The sequence below is a fragment of the Andrographis paniculata genome, unplaced genomic scaffold (assembly GCF_009805555.1).
Source record: "Andrographis paniculata isolate CXL003 unplaced genomic scaffold, ASM980555v1 Contig54END, whole genome shotgun sequence".
NCBI lineage: Eukaryota > Viridiplantae > Streptophyta > Magnoliopsida > Lamiales > Acanthaceae > Andrographis > Andrographis paniculata.
This window is the reverse complement of record NW_026137589.1, coordinates 2,869,985-2,885,219: the sequence shown is the minus strand read 5'-3', so window position 1 is coordinate 2,885,219 and position 15,235 is coordinate 2,869,985. Positions and strand designations below refer to the sequence as shown.

The following is a 15,235-nucleotide window of genomic DNA, read 5'->3' as shown; positions in this document are numbered from 1 at the left end:
GCTATTATTATTTATTTAAAGGTCCATAGGCATAATGTTAGTAATTTTCGAGGTTTAAATTTTAAAATCATTCATCGTGATTTTATTATAATAATTTAATTGTAATTTATGAACATTGTAATAATGGAATAGAGTGGAATGATGTAGATAATCAATGGAGGAATAATTCATCAATTCCGACCAGTTCATTAATGAGAAAGAGGACCGGATAGGATAATCTAAGAGGGTTGTAATTAATTATTACATTAACTGTTATTTAATGACAGCTCATTATTACTACTCCATTTATCGTCATTCAAATTACTTTTTCTTTTTTGAAAAATATACTTTTTCCATTTTTCTTTTTTAATTAAAAAAGTATATTATTTTTTTTAAAAGATTAAGAATGTGCTCGACAATTAGCTGATTCGATTAGTTGTTTGTATTATAGTGTCTGGCAAAAGAGCGCTGTGATATTAGCTATTTATATGTAAAATAATAATTATGGATATTTTATATTTTATTTTTTAAATATTTAGTTGATTTTTTCCGCATAAATTTCTTTTATAATTTTATTATTAATTTCAAATTTTAGAAAAAAATTTATCAAGATATTTATTTTTATTATTTAAATAATATTTTGTAAAGAATTAATCCAAACTTATTGAAAAATATTTTTTTTATTAGAAAATAGTATAAATATAAAAAAAATAAAAATAATTAGTATATGTATTTTTATTATATTAATAAAAAAACAGTTATTTTAAATTTATAAATATGAATTTATAAGTAATTAGAATAAAATATATCCAAATAATTAATAAATAGTGTAATAAAAAATATATTAATATATATGAAATAATTAATTAATTTTAAAAGCAAATAATAAATAAAAAAATTAAAATGAAAAAGTTAATCTAAAACGCTGGGATATACAGATTATTCAATTAGCTTTTTGGACTCAATAAACTAATTGAAAACGTTAATTTACCAAACACTAAAATTAGTTGATTTATTGGTCAAACAGCTATAAGCTCTTCAATAAGTTAAAAGCTCTTGAAAAAATTGTTTACCAAACACCCTCTAAAAAAATACACATACTAGTATTAGTGGTTGTAGATCATCCGTTGATTCGGCCAAGTCAATATAGTGTTGATTTAATGCATATATCATACACCTAACACATATATATATTTACACATAGTATAACATATGTTGGATTATAATTCTCCCTCCGTTCCGGTGCAAGGTTGTCGTATACTTTTTGCACATATATTTTTTAATATTAGTATTATAATAAGTTGTAGTGAAAAAGACGAAAATGCCCATATTAGTATTGTGTAATATAAAAGTAATGACATTTATGTAATATAGTGTAAGTTTGAAGGGTATTTATTATATTAGGTAGGTAGTACAATTATTAAATTAGAAAATGGTAACCTTTTGGGACGGACGAAAATAGAAAACGACAACTTTCAATGGGGCGGAGGGAATATAACATATGTTGTATTGTAAATATAAATATATATTGATTATCTGTATAGTATATGTTGATCCGGTCAAATTAATAAAAATATATAAAAAATTTTGACAGTTTTGCCTTTTAACTTTATATATAAAGTAAATATATGTGTAAATAATATTTTGTAGTTTAATTAAAAATCAAGAGTATTTATATTAGTGTGTGATTATTTTTACCAAAATAAAAAAGATTTTTTAAGTAAAACAAGCGAAAATTATATAAAAAAAAAAAAAAAAACTTTCACATTGTGTTGACAACATACCTTATATATTAATATAATAAAAATATAACATATTATAGTCTTCTATAGCACTCTTTCAACATATTTTGTAATTATGAATAAATAGCATTTTCTTATTACAAATAAGTGTGTAATAAAAAACGTGTTGTTTATATATATTACGCATGCACCAAAACCATCCCGAATAAGATATATTTATTATATTGAAAATTAATTTTATATTATATTGTATATTATGAGAAGAGTTAATAATGCTAATTTTTTTTTGTTAAAAAATCAGCATACATAAAATATAAAAATAATATTAAACACATTATTTGTAATAAAAATATATCCTTCCTTCATCCTATAACAAGATATTCATTTACCCTTAACGTTGAAAATATTCTTATATTTGTATAAACTTTTATATAAATGTTATTATATTAGTATTATAAGACACTAATATAAATGATGTTTTGATATAATAATTAATATCCAAAGATCAACATCCAAAAAGTAAATGAATATTTAGTTATGGAACGAAAGAAGTATTATTTGTTTGTTCAGAATTACACATATAGTGTATAAAACTATACCATATGCTAAAATCATCTACTATATATATGCTATTGTAAAACTATATTATGTATTTTGTTAATTCATGTATTTTATTTTTATTATATTAATATAAATAATATGTTGTAAACCATGGTCGTATATTATATTATCCTGTATGGTCAAACACTTTACAACATTTCTTTTTTTTATATCCCAAACATCCTACAATATTTTCAAAATAAAAAATAATTAATTATACTTAATCTCTACCTCATACTTTATCCCCTCACATCATCCAAATAAAAAAATAAAATATACATTTCTCTCTCCATCACATCACCTAATTTCTAATATTACCCCTAAAAACCCGTGCAAAAAACAAATATTGTTATCATTTGATAAGAGTGTCATTTGTATTTTGAATTGTTTTCAACTCAAATAAATAATAATAATAATAATAATAATAATAATAATAATAATAATAATAAAGAATATATATATATATATATATATATACACAAAAACTTCCTATGCAAATATGTTGACATGAAAGCCAGCCAAATAGAGTCCCTACAATTCGTAAAACCTTTTTACACAAGTGAAGTGCTGCATCATGCTATTTCACACATTGAATTGCAAACAAATACTAGTTCCAAACATCGTGGTAGACTGATTGATTGTCCATCTAGTCCAAAACAAAAATTCAAGCAACATTTCAATAAATCATGTATGTAATAATTATGATCAAAATTAAAACTTGACATGTTGATGCTGATTTAATTAACTTACAACACAAAACTGGAGCAAGTTCGATCAGAAAGAACCAAGGTTTCGGGGCCGTTGTGATTCCTTGTCTTCATAGCCCCTCAGAAATGCTCGTATTGAGAGATGCTCGGATGCGTAAGTCATGAAAGATACCAAGATAAGCCCTTCCGCTACCATCAAACCTAACCTGTAAACCCGTAGAGCTTTCAGTATATCTCGGCAAATATAGACATGACATTTACTCAAACACTTGTAAAACACAAATAGCCGAGTTTTTTAACACTAATGAAATGCATTTCAAAACTGTTTAGAAATGGGAATATAATAATGCGCTCAAATAAATTATCTTTGCCCGGTAAAAAACATTCTCACCATCTACATAGTGAACTCTAACATATAAATTAAAATCTACCAAATGCCGGCTAAGACATAGAATAAAACGAAAAGAAAGGGAAACATACTAAAAAGTGTAAAAAGAACCAAATAAAAGCTCAAAAAGCAGTCGATTGATCTAATCATAATTCCAAGCGTAAAATTATCCAACTTTATAGCAAGAACAACTCAAAAAATCAAATAGGAAGTACATGTGCCGTGCACTAAGGCCACTCTTTTATCAATAGGGAAATAAAATATAATAATAATAGTAATAATTGCAGGATTTTGAGCAGCTCAGTAACTTGTCACAAGCGATTTATTCTCTCCTTTATTGTAGCATTTGGGTTCATTCATGAAGATATTTATGGTGGTTTAGATTGCAATGATGCACAGGAATTATAGTTCGCCAACTCAGATCTCACAGTAGCAGACTAGTAGTAACACCAAATTTATTTTATAGCATGTCGACTTGTGCAGAACAACGGCATTAAAGATTAAGAGGCAAGAAAAATAAAAAAGAATACCTCACAAAAAGTGCTGTGATCCCCAAAAGACAGGGTAACAAAGGCACTGCCAAGGCAAGAGATACCATCCCCAACCCATAATAACAAGCAGCTGCATCACAAGCAGACATTTGTCGAAGATGACCTGAGAAGAAGCCAAACATAAATAACCCCTACCACGGCAAGATGCTAGAATGCTAAGCTATGTAAGGTGCGGTGAGGCCTATACCTTTTTCAGATTCATTATCCAAAGATTCAGGATTTGCCGGAAAAGATGGCGCTTGATTGGACATGCGCTTTCCCCATTGATAAATTGCATGAAGATAAGCTCCAAACAATAGGAAAAACAGTGTGAATGTCCACTCATATACAAGTAAAAAACCAGTCCATGGCATAACTTGGCGGGGCACAATCAGAAAAGACAGTGCCAGGGAAACCACAAGAGCCGTGAAACAGAAGACCACAGACATTACACCAAGATATGCAGGCACCTTGTTCAGTGCTACATGAGGAAGCTGCTTTTCAATGCACAATAGGAAGATATATTAGAGAATGGAACGGAGATTTACAACTAGATAAAATCAATATCGAATGAACAAGATTCCCAGACTGAATTCTATATCATAAATATAAGGGGGAAAAAAATACTCAATGTAAGATTGTCATATTTAAAATTATAAAAGTTTGTGAAGGAACTATTTTTGACTCTATTACATCCATTAGATGTAGTGAATCAAATTTATATCAAAACAAACCTGTTGAGTAGATATGATGGTAGAGGAAGTTACAGAAGAGTAACCAAAACCACCTCCCGATCTCAACTTGTAATAGATGTTTCTAATATGGTCAAGAAGTGGTCTGGTCTGTGGAAATAAGTAAATGTTAAGACTAAACTATAAAGGCTACTACAAAATATTCAAATGAAGAAAAAATTTGGATGTAGCAACCTGCAAGCATGAACGATAGTAACAGAAAATGAAGATTGCAAATGGAAGCAGCACAAGAAATGTCACTAGCAGTTGATCATTAGGATTTTGACCACCTCCAGTTCCTGGAAGGGTCTCTTCGAGCTTTACCCTGACTTTCTGCAATGACAACAAACATAACATTTTGCAATTGGTTAAGGGAGAAAGTAGAGGTAACACGTCCCGGCGTGAATACCATGTTAAAATAAATGTAAGTATAAGGATATAATGTGTCACCTGCCAGGCATCAACAGGCTTAACAAGCCAATGCGTCCACCAATCCCACGGTTTAAGAGGACCGAGTGTATAATGAATAACACAGAGATCTTCATCATTAACCATCCACTGAAAAAGAGATTGTTAAGAAATAATGCAATATTAAGAAACATGACTTTTGGCAACTGCTATGCACCATTATTACTAACCCTTCAAAACAAGTTCACACAAAAAACATGAATTTTCAGTAACTAACTTATTTCCTATCACTACAGGCATCATTCAAAATCCAATAATGAGCTAATAATTAGATTATTGTAAATTCAGTTGTCTCAAATATGTATACAACATTCAAGTACTGATATTCACCACAGAAACACATTACTTTCACACATTAAAAAGGGAACTCGTCTAAATCTTAATACATGCATAAATAACCTGATGTGCCCTTAAAATACAAGATTTCCAACTATAAACACTAACAAAGTTTGCCATTTATATGAACACCATATATGCATTTGTTCTTAGCATGTGCTTCACTCTATTATAAATTATAATAAGATATAGTGGTTTCACAACTATTCTAGGAATGCACAGACGTAGAGACTGGAAGACCTATCCTACATTTCAAAGATTAACACCCGAATTCAGGTACTTTGGCCTAACTTATTATATGATTGAAACTAAACCAAAGACATGTCACTGTAGAGATAAAATAGTAATTATGGGTGTGTTTACTTAGGCTTTGGTTTTTATTTTTTGTTTGAATCGTGATTTGAATATGATGTTTTGGAAGATGAAAATAGTATATTTTTATAGGAAATCGTAATGAAATGGTTGCACATGCATAGTAAAAAACCTGAAACAAAACTCCAAGTGAACAGAGCCTGAGTATTTATTTTATATTACAATTTATAACATAATAATTATTTTATCCTACAAAGTAAACTAAACACACCCCTTAGTTATTTTATTAATATATTTAGTTTTGTGTATTAAAACCCTTACTTAGAACTAAGCCAAGGGCATGCTTACTTTATGAGAAAAAATAATTATTATAATTTTATTCCACAATGTAAACAAGCTCTCAAGTGTACTCATCTATGAGAAAACCAATTCCATCTAATGATTAAGATAAAATAACCCTTAAATTAGAGTGAAAGGATTATAATCTCATCTTCATAGTATGCATGTCCCACATGTATATCATAAATGGAATATACACAAAACTACAGGGAAAAACTAATAGAATCGCAATCCTAAGTTTTGGAAAAGAAATTGAGCAGAGACAAGGAATTCAGTTTCATTAAATTAGACTAGTCATTGGAGGATATGAATATGCTTTTGACCATTTCGTAGCCATTTCAGCATATTAATGAATCTAAAATACCCAATAGTAATATTCCAACTGTTCTTATATGAAGATTCAAAATCAAAATTACAGGTATCTTAATAACCAAATGTGTTGCATTAACTCGTAATACAGATATGGCAATTAGCTGAAAGAAATTACGGCAAATGTGGCAAGTTTGTAACTAAAATGTGACATTAATTGCCGTTGAAACAAGCACACAGAGTGAAGCTTTCTTCGACATCACAATGCCAATTTGAACCATAACACATTTCAGACTGTAAGCATATATTGCAGTTCTGAAACATCACAAATAATAAATTACCCAGTTTCTTCTGCTCATCTTCTACCATTTTCTAAATGCCCTCAACATCCATAGCCAAGTGAACATAGGTACTCTACTACTCTCTCTCAATTGCAAATATCAAAATACATATCTAAATCAGTCATTCTATAGAACATGAAAATTCAATATACTCTACTAGATAGATTGAAAGAAGGATTAAAAAAATTCCATATTGCAGAAATAACATCAGCGGATATCCTATCTGGTGTCTGGCTCAACACAGCTGCACAACAAATCTATATTCGGAAATAATATTTCCCACACATCATTAACAACAAAATAAATAATGTAAGCACTAAACACAACCAATAGAAATAAGAAAGGATCTACAAAGAACAAATCTAGAGAACATGACTCAAGCAAGCAGTACTATAAGCACAAGGTTATCCAGACAATTTGTAAGTTACTCAACTGTAATCCACATAGCACCTTATCTCAATGCTGGACAACATTCAATGAATGGAATAATAACAACATACAAACGAATAATAGAAACAGAATCAATATGTCAAAAATATATGTTACCTTGTTTGCAAGCATGTAAAGGCCAACATCTGCATTATACAATGTGGAAAGTCTCTCCATCCGGGGTGTGGGTCGGGATTTCAGTTCCTCCTGAGATATACGCGGGTCAAAAACCCGGGCATTTGCAAAGTCAGGAAAATAGGAGTTCAGAAACCCTTGGTCACCTGTTAGATGACAGACATGAAATTGATTAGGCATGAAAAAGGAAAATTTAGTTCCAAGCCGAATCTTATCTAAGTTTAGCAATTACATCATGCCACATGTTACTTTTATTAAAAAACATCAAACAGTTTATCATGGAAAGTTACCATTTCAATTTCTAAGATATGGCCTAATTAATCCATGGACCACAACTTCAGCTCAATGTAATATTTACATGGAGATATATGCATAGAAACCATAAGTGCAAATGAAACAGCATTGGTGATGGTACAAAACATATCCAACCTTAAACTGTGCCTACCTCCGGTATAAGAATACATGGTGGTCACTTTGCTCAGCATGTCCTTGAACATTTCCCCTGATGGTTCAACTACCATGACTCCAGAATTCAATCTTTCCGAATGTTTTAAGTTTGCACAAAATTTCTGACACTTGAAAAGGTCTTCAACGCTCTTAACCACAATTGTATCAGCATCAAGATATAACACTGTAAATATAAAAAGCATTGAGAAGGATATCCAGCAATTTAACAATATAAAATCTGCATAAAATACAAATGGCCATAATGAATAAAACCTTTTTTGTACTCAGTCATGTTGAATATTTTAAGTTTTGTATAGACACCCCAAAACCTCGTTGGGTGCAATTGATTGGGATTTTCCAGTAGACTTATTGTCTTCACGATCCAGCCATCAGCCTGCAAGGAAATTATAGGGAGACTCAGCATCAATATTTTTCAAAATAGGACATACATGGACGCTAGAAAAGTCAACTTCAGCGGATTAGAAGAGACCTGAAGCAGCTCTTTGGCATAATCAGAAACGCCATCAGAGACCAAAGCAACCATATCCTTGGTAGAACCCGTGTCACGAATTGACTTCCCCAAAACTCTTACACCCAAAAGGAATTCATCACCATACAGAAGTGTGACATACGCCATTTCTGATTTCCGGGATCCAGAAGCTCCATTGAACCCGCACGCCGCAAGAATTGACACAAATAATAGTACAGAAACAAAACATAATCTCGACATTGATATTCCAGCAGGTGGGAATCCGACCCCAGAGTACCAATTTCTAGGTATCTTCTGCTCCCGGCTTTTCCTTCCGGAAGCCCTGATTTCAGTTTAATTATTTGGTCAACATCCTTGCTTGTTCTGCTACAACATCAGAAATGAAAGACTTATAAAAAGGTTGTCATCACAAAGCCATCTTATGTACAACTTTGACCATAAAGAACACGGCTTTTGTTTCTAATCAATGCTGACCAACATACAAAAGTTTGACACAACTACCGCAATGAATGCAAGTAATTTCCCATAAATTTAAATTGAACTATCTGCATAGCCATAACATAAAAGAAGAAAAATCAGCGTTTAAATTGATAATTCCAAACATTTCTAACCTTGAATAAATATAAAAATTGCCAAAAACCAAACAATTCAAACCCTAAATACCCATAACAGTAACATCAGGTATTGAAATTGATAAGAACAAACAATTCAAATTTATTGAAGGAATTTACTTGCAAAAAAAAAAAAAAGAAAAAAACGAAAAGAGATATAACAAAATTGTTAAAATAAACTAGATTTTCTTGATATATGTGGAAGTACCAAGCAGAGAAAGAATCAGAGGAGGAGGAAAAAAAATTTCGAAAAGAAAACAAACTCACCGGATGTTCCAGCGGGCGGCGGCGGACTTAGTCTGTCTCCGGGAGAAAGGCGGCGGCGCAACGTAGAAGTTGAAGGAAGGGGAAGGAGAAGAAGGGCAGTGGGGGATGCGAAGAAGGAAGATTGTATTTGTGCGAGATTCGCCGATTAGGGTTTTTTACTGATATTATTGTTGTTATTATAACAAAGTAAAGAAATCGATTTAGGGCAGTGATGAGCTGGTTCGGTCTCAGAAGATGGGATTAAGGAATTGAATCGCATAGGAACATCACTCTATAACTATGCGATTTTGGATATCTTGGATCAATTACGTCAAAATTCAGAAAATTTTGCTTTGAAAATCACCAATTTTCTTTTACAACATTTTTTTTGTGTATTTTCTTATGAATGAAAAAGATCCTATTTTTATGTAAAAAAACAAAAAGTCAAATGTCCCGGGGCAAAGTAGGGGAGGGAAATAGCCGAAATGACTATAGAACCTTGACATTTAAGGTTAAAGGCTTGGCTACGAGACTATACCATCATTTCTAATATATTTTATGTATTGAAACTAATGTTAATAGTAGATTTTATTTTATTATTATTATTATTACCTTTTTTTTTATGATGTGAGAATATGCACCAATTGGGTAAATGTCCGAGCTTAACCATACGTGGTAGATGATCGGAAGCTTCTGGGGTTTGAACCTATGACCCTCTGCACCACCATGTCATCCATTGCGGGACTATATTTTTACCTTTTTTTTTTTTGGATGACGTGAGACCCGCAATCGCTACCCACCCGAAAGTGCACACGGGGTAAATCCCCGGCCGGACCTAATACTCTTTTGATTATATATGTAATAATATGTTTATAATTTAAATAAAAGTTAGAAGGTATTTGGTACTATGATTACTTTTTTTAAATATAAAATGAATACTTTGAAATGAGACGAACAAAAATAACATATAAAAATGACAAAAATAATACTTTGAATTAAGACGCACAAGTTTCGTTTGCTTAGATTTTTTTTTTTCACATATTTTTTCAAAAAAATTACTACACACATTATTATTTGTTGATAGTAAAAATTCGAAATATAATATTGCTAAAGAAAAGAAAAAATAATTGGAAATAAAATAATGACCTCCAATAAAATTCTCTTGGAATTTTGTCTGTCATCCTTAGAAACGGCTTCTATCTGAACCGTCTAAGAACTCGCTTCTTCGTCCGTTATCAATTTGAACTGTCCGAACTTGCTTATGCGTTGGTAACTTTTGTGACCAACCAACTGTCCATTATACCAAACCATTTCCACGTCGTAACCTTTGTGACCAACTAACTAACTGTCCCAAAGCCCACACTTATATAAAAACTGTCCGTAAGGCCAACCGTCCAACCAACCTAGTCCCAACAACCATCCGACAAAATGACTTTAGCCTACCACTGGATCTAGTCCATCCATTTATCCTTGCTAAATTCAAACCCTAACCTTATTTTTTTTGTGTTCAACATTATTTTTTATATTATCTACCCAACTCTTTATAGCTTATATAAAAAAATATCTTTTTAAATTGTTTTACAAAACAAATACATCTAATTATTCTTTATTTATTCACACTTTTTTATTTTTAATACTAGTACAATAGTTTTTCTCTAGTTCTTTCAAGTTTTTAGACCCTTTCATAACATGAAATTTTATCCAAAATTTCTCCAAAATCATACCTTCGATAGTCGTCAAATGAACTATCCTACCTTTTCAAGGGTAACATTGGTCGTTTGTCGTCGTCGACGACAAATGAAATTGTCCCGTTAGCAGCTCTAATACTCCCTCCGGCCTCCGGGGCACTCCTCAATAGTCCCAACCCGATCAAATAGGATTTTTCACGAGCGCCGTTCCATGTTTCTTTTTTTACCCATTTCGAAACATCATGCTTTCGCTTTCGAAAGGGAAGGAGACGACAATAAATTATGCAACGTGCTCGCATGAATAACGGCGCTAGGATTCGCCTCTTTTACCAGGCTCGAACCATATTGCTTCGCGCCAAAACTCCTCTCCCAGCCGCCCCTCCGCGTGATGGGTCTTAAACATCCCGGGAGGTATCGCAGCAGTTTGGAAGAGGTTACGAGTAGGATCACGCCAAGAACGATGAAGAACCTAGCCAAGTGGAGAATACAAACAAAGTCAAGTCGAAAACTCTAAGGTTGTATTCTTTTGGGGTTTTACTACATATTTTTACTATTCAGACTCTATTTCTTCTCAAAAAATATTAAATCAAACAATTACTTTTCATTTTTAATTGTGTGATGTAATATTTTTTGGAAAAAAAAATTCTGAATAATAAAAATTTGATAAAACTCTCAAAAGAACACAGTGTTACTATTCAAAAATCCAAAGCCAAAAACTAAAACCCACGAACAAAGACACCCCAAGGGTTCTTTGAATTTTCAGTTTAGAAAAATCTAGAAGAAAAATGAGTTGCGGGATGGATACCATCCGAGAAGAAGGAGCGCCAAGGCGAGAGGAGCTGAGGGCAATCGTTCGCCCATGGCGAATACACCGGCGATCACGCCCGTCGTGATTGACGATACAGTTCCACAGGTGGACACTACGATCGCCCTTCCGTGCTTCAAACCGCGAGTCTGTTTCGAAACAAAAAAATGAAATTTTCGACCACGATGCATAGACACGACTAAAATGGCGTACCTGATAAATGAGCCCGGAAGCACTAAACGAAGTGCTGATTAACATGCAAATTAGAAGAAGCGACGCGGAATATCCATGCTCAAAGAATAAGAATCCCATCTTAGATACCACGGATGCGAGCCTGAAATGATAATCGAATCAGCTATTTTCGTGTACGTAAGTTCGAATACAACGGATGCGATAGAATCCTTTGTTTTGATTTTATGTTAGTACCCAAATAAAATGCCGGATTCCAACCCATAAATGATTTCCTCAACGACTTCGAATTGCAACTGCACGGTCGTAGAACATGCGATAGATATCAACTTCAGAAGGCAATTTCGACAGGTATAGTTTATACTAGAAAATTTCACTGCTTACCAGCTCATGCTCTCGTCTCTCGTCTTGAAAGACACGAAGAAACCCGTTAAGAAGTAGCTGGTAGAAAGCACAGAAAAAGAACATTACAGGCACTCAAGTCAAGAATTATCGAAATTTTAGGTTACAAGCGACAATGAGATGCTGAATAAGGCGAGATACCTACAAACACGAAACATATTGAGAATGCCAGTATTGGTAAATGAGAAATCGAAACGAGCGCTGTCTTCTGCTCTTCCCCTCCGGCACCAACCCCTGACAGGAAAGCCGCGACACATTAAAAAATGCCGAACTAGATGATAGAGATTTGTACCATATAGTTAGAATCTACGTTTACGGGACTTATATTACCTATAGTGCCTATAACAGCCAAAACGATTCCGAACCAGTCAACAACATTCATGGTCTCTTTTAGATAGATGTGAGAAAAGAGTGAAAGGACGGCAAGACCACAGCCAGAAACGGGTTGAACAACCGATACCTGCTTGAAGATAAAAAAAAATCAGAGGATCAAATCATCACAATGATTTATTGGAATCAAATAAATACAAGATAAACATTTAAATTATATAAGAGTTCATGAAAGTTACGGGAGCTTGAGACAATGCCAGCAGCATCAAGACAGCTCCAAGAATGTCCATTAAAAATCCAGCAATCCAAGCTCTGTTCGAAGCATATGCTCTAACCACCTGTAAGACATACAGACAGACCCTCTTTCGTACAACTCGCTTGCACGTTTGAATAATATGGCGTTGTCTAATTCAGTAAGAGCATATGTATGACGTTTCAAACAAAAAACCCGAGCAAAAGTACTACCCATAAGCTAATCCCAAAAGATGGCCTAAAAACAACATACAGTGATGCTAAGATTAATCCATAGATGATTGCAAACTTAATTAAGCCACAAACTGAAATTCAAATCAGAAGGGCATACTCCATTGTATCCGAAAATTACTGCTACAAGCCTACAAGAAAATCCTATCATCAATTTTCTCCAGACAAGTATAAACAACAATAGCAGGGGTTGATCCAATTTCACCATCAAAGATTCGATATTTTTGTTAATTAATGGCCAAAAGATCTAAAGAGCCAATTTTATCAAAATACCAATAGAATACAATAGATGCATCTCAAGAAACCTATACATTCAGTATAAATTATTCATTCAACTTCAGCAAAGCCAAAAGTATAAAAACAAGTTTGCTTAAAAGCAAAATGGAAGGCATCATTTTGCTATTTTTCTCTGGACATTATTATTAGATTGAACAAACATGGGCCTCATGCAGACTCTGTTTGGATGAAGAAATCAACATGGCAAATCATCAAAATATTAGTATTTTTAAAATTATAATATATATATATATATATATAATATATTCATAACATAAATAGGTATGACTATTTTTTGTTGGTTTGACCATACAAATTTTTATGCATCAATATTTTGTTTACACAGTCAAACCATCTCTCTCACCTCTCCAAAACTCTAGAAGCAAGCATCTGGCTTGTTTGTTTGTGTTTTCAATCTTGTTCTTTAAAATACCATATTTTTTAATATTTCTAAATTTTTCTAAAACTACAGAAACATCTATCTAAATGAATCTAAACATCAAATCCAACAATTATGCACATCATATTATAAACTTATTTTTTTTATTCAATTTTTTACTGAAGTATTTGCAAGAGTCTTCCAAATTCAAAAGCATATACAAATACATGTGCACCAATACATGAGATTTTAAATCAACATATACATATATATTGTATTATATGATTTCTTGTATTGTATACTACCAACATATTGTTGCTGAATAAATTAATTTATAATCAAAAGAGGTGAGTTTGTGAAAAATTAGTTTGGATTTGATATTAAAATAATATTCGATGAGATTTCTTTTTTGTAAGAAGAATGTGTATTTTCAGTTTTTCATTTTTTTTTTTTTTTATATTAAGGAAAATGCTAAAGTTTAGAAAAGTTTGGCAAAAGATGAAGCATATAAATAATAAAATGCCGACATGAAGAATTGAAAATGATAAATTTAATCAAAGCAGCCAAAAAAAACACGAACCCCACAAGGTCGAAATACAGCATAGATATACAAATCAAGAGCAAAAAAGACTCTTAAAAAACGTCATAATCATCAAAACTTGAAAACAAACAAAGATCGCGACTCAATGGCCGACCATAACTGAAAGAAAACGAAATTAATCAGCGAAACGATGGCGATTCCGTGAGAGATTCACGTGTAAACAAAGGATTGATTTCAAATTGAAACCAGAAGCTCATATGTCTATTCGAAATTACAATTTCAACACCATAAATTACTTCGCACAAATAGTAGAAGGATAAACCCTCGCCTATTCAATAATCATCTGCAGACGGACATACCTTGAGCTTGAAGGAGAAAGGCGGAAGAATTAGAGTTGCCTTTTTCTGGAGGACTTTGCCGATGTTGTTTCCGGCGGAGGCCACTACGGCCAGGCAGATTGCTTCCCACATCTCTCCGCCAACACACAACCGGCGTCGGATTCTCTCTCTGTCCCACTAGCCGCTTTTTGGCAGATATTTTTTTACTTTGTATTTTATGCTTTATAATGTAATAAAAATAAATAAATTAATATTTAATATAAAATTAGGATTTCATAAAATATACGTGTTTTTTTTTTTTAATTATATTTTTATTTTTTATTTTTTCAAAAATATCACATTAAACAATTATTTTTTTATATATATTATACCACAAATTTATTTTATATTAAACTAAAATCGACAAAGAAACATACCTGACTAATACCACTTAACACTAGCATGATATTGTCCGCTTTGAACTGAATCCAGTCTGATTTGTTTTTAGATATTCTCCAAAAGGCCTCGTACTAGTGGAGTTTACTTGGGAGTTATAAGATGTGTAATTTTCTTCCCCACTTCCAACGTGGGACTTGGGTTTGCATCCCAACAGATATAATTTTATTTTTAAGAAAATAATATATAATTTTATTTGTAATAGTTATTAATTATAAATGTTAATTTT

General features: G+C 32.1%; 2 protein-coding genes across 4 annotated transcripts; both read right to left on the bottom strand.

Moving 5' to 3' along the window:
- Nucleotides 1-2,869: 2,869 nt before the first annotated feature.
- Nucleotides 2,870-9,323, bottom strand: LOC127255597 (inositol phosphorylceramide glucuronosyltransferase 1). Of its 3 annotated transcripts, XM_051281218.1 has the most exons (12): nt 9,162-9,323; nt 8,284-8,649; nt 8,067-8,187; nt 7,792-7,977; nt 7,329-7,492; nt 5,128-5,235; nt 4,873-5,010; nt 4,681-4,788; nt 4,155-4,440; nt 3,947-4,070; nt 3,072-3,234; nt 2,870-2,967 (listed from the first exon to the last, which is right to left on the bottom strand). In XM_051281218.1, the coding sequence occupies exons 2-11, from the start codon at nt 8,521-8,523 to the stop codon at nt 3,096-3,098; spliced, it is 1,614 nt and encodes a 537-aa protein (XP_051137175.1). In that variant the 5' UTR covers nt 8,524-8,649; nt 9,162-9,323; the 3' UTR covers nt 2,870-2,967; nt 3,072-3,095. The 3 variants fall into 3 exon arrangements, with proteins under 3 accessions (XP_051137175.1, XP_051137172.1, XP_051137173.1); XM_051281215.1 differs by having other exon boundaries at nt 2,870-3,234; nt 9,162-9,322; XM_051281216.1 differs by having other exon boundaries at nt 2,870-3,234; nt 8,284-8,646; nt 9,162-9,322.
- A 330-nt stretch (nt 9,324-9,653) lies between these two features.
- LOC127255600 (probable magnesium transporter NIPA9) lies at nt 9,654-14,770 on the bottom strand. The gene is made up of 9 exons (XM_051281219.1): nt 14,593-14,770; nt 12,794-12,892; nt 12,555-12,684; nt 12,370-12,458; nt 12,207-12,263; nt 12,060-12,118; nt 11,847-11,967; nt 11,634-11,782; nt 9,654-11,297 (listed from the first exon to the last, which is right to left on the bottom strand). Exons 1-9 carry the CDS (start codon nt 14,701-14,703, stop codon nt 11,069-11,071), a joined length of 1,044 nt encoding a protein of 347 aa, XP_051137176.1. The 5' UTR covers nt 14,704-14,770; the 3' UTR covers nt 9,654-11,068.
- Nucleotides 14,771-15,235: the final 465 nt, after the last annotated feature.